Source organism: Capsella rubella, unplaced genomic scaffold, assembly GCF_000375325.1.
Source record: "Capsella rubella cultivar Monte Gargano unplaced genomic scaffold, Caprub1_0 scaffold_2, whole genome shotgun sequence".
NCBI lineage: Eukaryota > Viridiplantae > Streptophyta > Magnoliopsida > Brassicales > Brassicaceae > Capsella > Capsella rubella.
The window spans coordinates 4,258,498-4,264,092 of NW_006238922.1; the positions used below are offsets into that span (position 1 = coordinate 4,258,498).

Genomic DNA, 5,595 nt, shown 5'->3' on the forward strand with positions numbered 1-5,595 from the left:
AGCTCTGTGAACTCTCTGTTCTCTGCGGCGTTCACATTGCATTTTTGGGGTATACCGACTCCGGAAAGCCATTTACATTTGGCAGTCCATCCTTCCAGGCAATTTCGGAGCAGTTTCTCAACAGCGAGGCCTCGTCGTCTTCTTCTTTGCAACAATCACTCTTTACTGTTCATCACAAACAGAATGTTCAAGAGCTATGCACATTGTACAACAATGTTGTTGAGCAGACACGTGCTGAGGAAGTGAAAACGATGAAGGCAGCTGCGTCTATGGAGCCGTTTCCAGAAGATACGTGGTGGAAAATGCATATGACTAAGGAACAAGATCAAGAAGAAGCAAAAAAGTTGTTGGACAAGTTTGAAGGGCTCTATGAGAAGTTGTGTGATGAAATTGATGTAAGAAGTCAAAGAAGAGATGCTGCGAGAAATCACATATGATTTATACGTTCTTAATATATCATTTGTTGTGTTGTTGTGATGATGTGTTGTTGTATTGTCTTTTCTTTTTATTTTATGCATTGTTAATGTTTTCTAAATCATCCAATCCAATAAAACAAAAATAATATTTCATTTTAAATGTTATTTGAGAAACATACTGAAAAACATAAATAAATCAAACTTAGAATAAAATAAGGGTTTCCTATCTCAAAAAAGTTCATGTTTCTGCAAATGTAATTTTGTTGTCTACCACTCATTTACCTTTTCTTGTCTATGATGCATATATCAAAATCTAGTGGTCATGAATTTTAGACTTTAGGAGGCTCAGTGTCTATCAAAATATTTTGTTATGCACCAAATTAAACAACAGATATTTTGACATTTTCATCTTATTTCTTGTGTATCAGTAGCTCAAAACATAATTATACATTGTCAACTATATTTCGCACTTGTAATTTTGTTGTCCATGTCCCAAATCTGTAACAATAGTTAAAACGACAACGTATTCTATTTTTTAATTCGTTAGCTAATAATCTCATATTTATTAACTAGCTATTATCAAGTATACTAACAACAAGCAAAAATAAATGAACTAAACCATCAATCAAACCAGTTTTAGATATAAACCAAATAACCATTAAACCAATAATTTTACAAGCAATACAAATACCATCATTTAACATGCTTCTAATCCAACTTCCAAAAGAAAAAAAAACATTAAAAAAACACCAATTCGATCATAGATCAACCTCCTCTTCATGCCACAATTCCACGATGACGCTTTTTTTGCCTGCACTACAACATAAATATATGCGTGAGTATTATCACAAATAGTCAGTAAGATGACCCCCATGTACTACCTATACACACAAGCGAATTACACAAACCAACACTCAATCAAATAACAAAAACATCAGACCATACAAAACAAGAACAAAACAACTCCTAATCCAACCTAGTGTCGACCTCCACATCAACACATCTGATGTCGACCGATACTCTCTTGGTGTCTATCTATGCTGCCTCTTAAGATACAGTAGAATCGCCAATTATCAATCCTGAAGAATCCTTGCACCATACACGACCATGAACAAACCCTAACCACCAAATCATCACGTGATCTTTTCTTGGGGGTTTTCCTCATTCGCACAGTTCCATCAATCAATTCCTAGAAGTCACCCATCCTAATCCTACTCTATCTCAAGAACACTTAGCTGTCAAGTTCTTTTAGGATCTTTGACCAAAAAAATAAGTGTACTTTCATGACATAGTTAGAAAAATCAAATCTTTTAAACTTCTCCGCATATTTGCTGAAACCAGGGAGTCTTACACTTTAGAGGAGTATAGGAGCTTTGTTTCAGGATATAAAGGGGATCATTGCATAGTAAATAAATCAATGTCAAATCTTGACATGAAAGGAGTCCTATGTCGAATAAAGTTACGAATAAACCTAATTTTAGGTTTTGGGGAGGATGGGCCGACATTGTTGAAGATAGGCTAGGCTAAAAAACTTGGTGGGTTTAAGTATAATGAACTTAGAGAAGATTCCATTAGAAAATAGTGTTTTTCCTCTAGGAACCCTTTTCGTCAACGAAGCAGGAGGCGACTGTAATCTTTGTTTTAGTAACAAAGTTTCATATCCGTCTGGCGTCGTTTTATGTTAAAATGATATCTCAAAAACGTGATTCTAACGTCATAATTCAAAAATTAAATCCATAATTTCTCATTTAAGGATTTTTTGTAGATTTAAACGACGTCGTCTCTTACTAATTGAGATGGCTAAATGTTTCTTAGATGTTATGTTAACATATTTTTGGATATGATATTCATTTATGCTTAGTCAATGAAAGATGATGCATTAAAAACTAAGTCAACGAAAAGTTCATGTTTTGAATGGCCACATAGAAAGTTAATGATTTAAAAGACCAAAATGTGAAAGTTAATGCGCTACTATTATTTTTTTAATTAAAAATTAAATTATTTTACTTAGTCTAAGGTAGTGTTTTTCTTTCAAAAACAGTATTTTACAATTAATACATCTCAATTGTTTGTGCAATAAATAAAGATTTTTATTAAAAATGATTATATCCTATAACGATAGTTGATTTCATATTTTCAATGATTTCAATAATGAAATAAACTCTTAATATAGTAATTGACATAAAACCTAGTCCTTTTACATAAAATTTTGAATTAATTTATTTTGATATGAATGTTAAGTTTATCATATATTGTTCAACGTTCAAACAATTTCTTTTTCTTTTTTTGGTATGAGTGTTATGTTTTTTATATCTTGTGTTAAATTTTGACCACCAAAATTTCAAAATTGCAAAAAATTAATATAAGAGTTAATGAATACCAAAAATCTAAGAATTGACTATTTTAATGCGATCAAATTAGCACCACCCTTATTTTGTGTATATAAATAAACAAATCTTTCACTCACAAAAACATATTCTTAAGTTAAAAGAAAAAGAAAAAACATATATTAATACTATTCCAAAATTTCTCTTCACTTTTTTTTTTGAGTCAAAAACTCATAATTTGTTTTCCTAAAAAATGAACACCAAGAAAACAAAAGGAAAGCAAAAGATTAATATAAAGAGAATAGAAAGAAGCAAAGACAGATTGGTCACATTGTCTAAGCGTAGAAATGGTATCTACACTAAGCTCTGTGAACTCTCTGTTCTCTGCGGCGTTCACATTGCATTTCTGGGGTATACCGACTCCGGAAAGCCATTTACATTTGGCAGTCCATCCTTTCAGGCTGTTGCGGAGCGGTTTCTCAACAGCGAGGCCTCGTCGTCTTCTTCTTTGCAACAATCACTCTTTACTGTTCATCACAAACAGAATGTTCAAGAGCTATGCACATTGTACAACAATGTTGTTGAGCAGACACGTGCTGAGGAAGTGAAAGCGATGAAGGCAGCTGCGTCTATGGAGCCGTTTCCAGAAGATGCGTGGTGGAAAATGCATATGACAAAGGAACAAGATCAAGAAGAAGCAAAAAAGTTGCTGGACAAGTTTGAAGGGCTTTATGAGAAGTTGTGTGATGAAATTGATGCAAGAAGTCAAAGAAGAGATGCTGCGAGAAATGACATATGATTTATACGTACTTAATATATCATTTGTTGTGTTGTTGTGATGATGTGTTGTTGTATTGTCTTTTCTTTTTATTTTATACATTGTTAATGTTTTCTAAATCATCCAATCTAATAAACCAATAATAATTTTTCATTTTAAATGTTATTTGAGAAACATACTGAAAAAAATAAATAAATCAAACATAGAATAAAATGACGGTTTCTTATCTCATACAAGTTCATGCTTTTGCAAATGTAATTTTGTTGTCTACCACTCATTTACCTTTTCTTGTCTATGATACATATATCAAAATCTAGAGATCATGAATTTTAGACTTTAGGAGGCTCAGTGTCTATCAAACTATTTTGTTATGGACCAAATTAAACAACAGCTATTCATGCCACGATTCCATGATTACGCTTTCTTCATGCCACGATTCCATGATTACGCTTTCTTCACCTGCACTACAACATAAAGATTTGCGTGAGTATTATCACAAATAGTCAGTAAGATGAGTCCCAAGTACTACATATACACACAAGCGAATTAGACAAACCAACACTCAATCAAACAACAAAAACATCAGACCATAAATAACAAGAACAAAACAACTCCTAATCGAGCCTAGTGTCGACCTCCACATCAACACATCTGATGTCGACCGATACCCTCCTGGTGTCTATCTACACTGCCTCTTAAGATGCAGTAGAATCGCCTCTTATCAACCCTGAAGAATCCTTGCACCATACACAACCATGAACAAACCCTAACCACCAAATCATCACGTGATCTTTTCTTGGGGGTTTTCCTCATTCCCACAGTTCCATCAATCAATTCCTAGAAGTCACCCATCCTAATCCTACTCTATCTCAAGAACACTTAGCTGTCAAGTTATTTTAGGATCTTTGACCAAAAAAATAAGTGTACTTTCATGACATAGTTAGAAAAATCAAATCTATTAAACTTCTCTGCATTTTTGCTGAAACCAGGGAGTCTTACACTTTAGAGGAGTCTAGGAGCTTTGTTTCAGGATATGAAGGGGATCATTGCATAGTAAATATATCGATGTCAAGTCCTGACATGAAAGGAGTCCTATGTCGAAAAAGTTACAAATAAACCTAATTTTAGGTTTTGGGGAGGATGGGCTGACATTGTTGTAGATAGGCTAGGCCAAAAATATGGATATCAGCCTCTCCTTAGTTGCAACACCAGAAAACACCTCAATCTTCATCTTTCATTTTCCTTCACAAGTTTCCCTATGCACTTAGAAACAAACTCACAAGCTCTCTCTCTCTCTCTCTCTTTCGCTTTCTCTCTGGAAGGGAAAAGTCACAAAAGAGTGAAAAGAGAGGATTGTGAGTTTTCACAATAATTCTTAGGGTTTTCCTTAATTAAATCATATTAAACCGACAATTTATGTTAAACCCTTTAACCAAAAAGTTGATGGTACCGACCGACACATTTCCTTGGTGTCGATCAACACTATCATAAATCTCAAACCGAGGTTACACACCCTTACCACTCTTCCGATCTAATATCTTAACATCTTCACTTTGTCCCAACATCTCTTCTCTCCAAAGATGCGGCGATTACTCTTCCAATTGACTTCCAATCAAAGATCAACCTCCACTTCATGCCACGATTCCACGATTTCTCTTTCTTCACCTGCACTACAACATAAAGATATGCGTGAGTATTATCACAAATTGTCAGTAAGATGACCCCCATGCACTACCTATACACACAAGCGAATTAGACAAACCAACACTCAATCAAACAACAAAAACATCAGACCATACATAACAAGAACAAAACAACTCCTAATCAAGCCTAGTGTCGACCTCCACATCAATACATCTGATGTCGACTGATACCCTCCTGGTGTCTATCTACACTGCCTCTTCAGATGCAGTAGAATCGCCTCATATCAATCCTGAATAATCCTTGCACCATACACGACCATGAACAAACCCTAACCACCAAATCATCACGTGATCTTTTCTTGGGGGTTTTCCTCATTCGCACAGTTAGATCAATCAATTCCTAGAATTCAGACATCCTAATCCTACTCTAT

The 5,595-nt window shown here is 34.4% G+C and overlaps 2 protein-coding genes across 2 annotated transcripts in view; both read left to right on the plus strand.

Annotated features, from left to right (window-relative positions):
* Positions 1 to 437, plus strand: part of LOC17895863 (agamous-like MADS-box protein AGL62) — a 640-nt gene extending 203 nt beyond the window's left edge. The window contains exon 2 of the mRNA XM_006303054.2: positions 1 to 437. This exon is cut by the window's left edge and continues 7 nt beyond it. Within this exon, the coding sequence (XP_006303116.2) occupies positions 1 to 437 (437 nt within the window).
* A 2,559-nt stretch (positions 438 to 2,996) lies between these two features.
* On the plus strand, positions 2,997 to 3,542 carry LOC17895176 (agamous-like MADS-box protein AGL29). Its single transcript, XM_006300991.1, has one exon. It carries the CDS (start codon positions 2,997 to 2,999, stop codon positions 3,540 to 3,542), a length of 546 nt encoding a protein of 181 aa, XP_006301053.1.
* Positions 3,543 to 5,595: the final 2,053 nt, after the last annotated feature.

Excerpts from the sequence above, each read along its gene's own strand:
- LOC17895176 (XM_006300991.1), top strand. The coding sequence starts at position 2,997 with ATGAACACCAAGAAAACAAAAGGAAAGCAAAAGATTAATATAAAGAGA.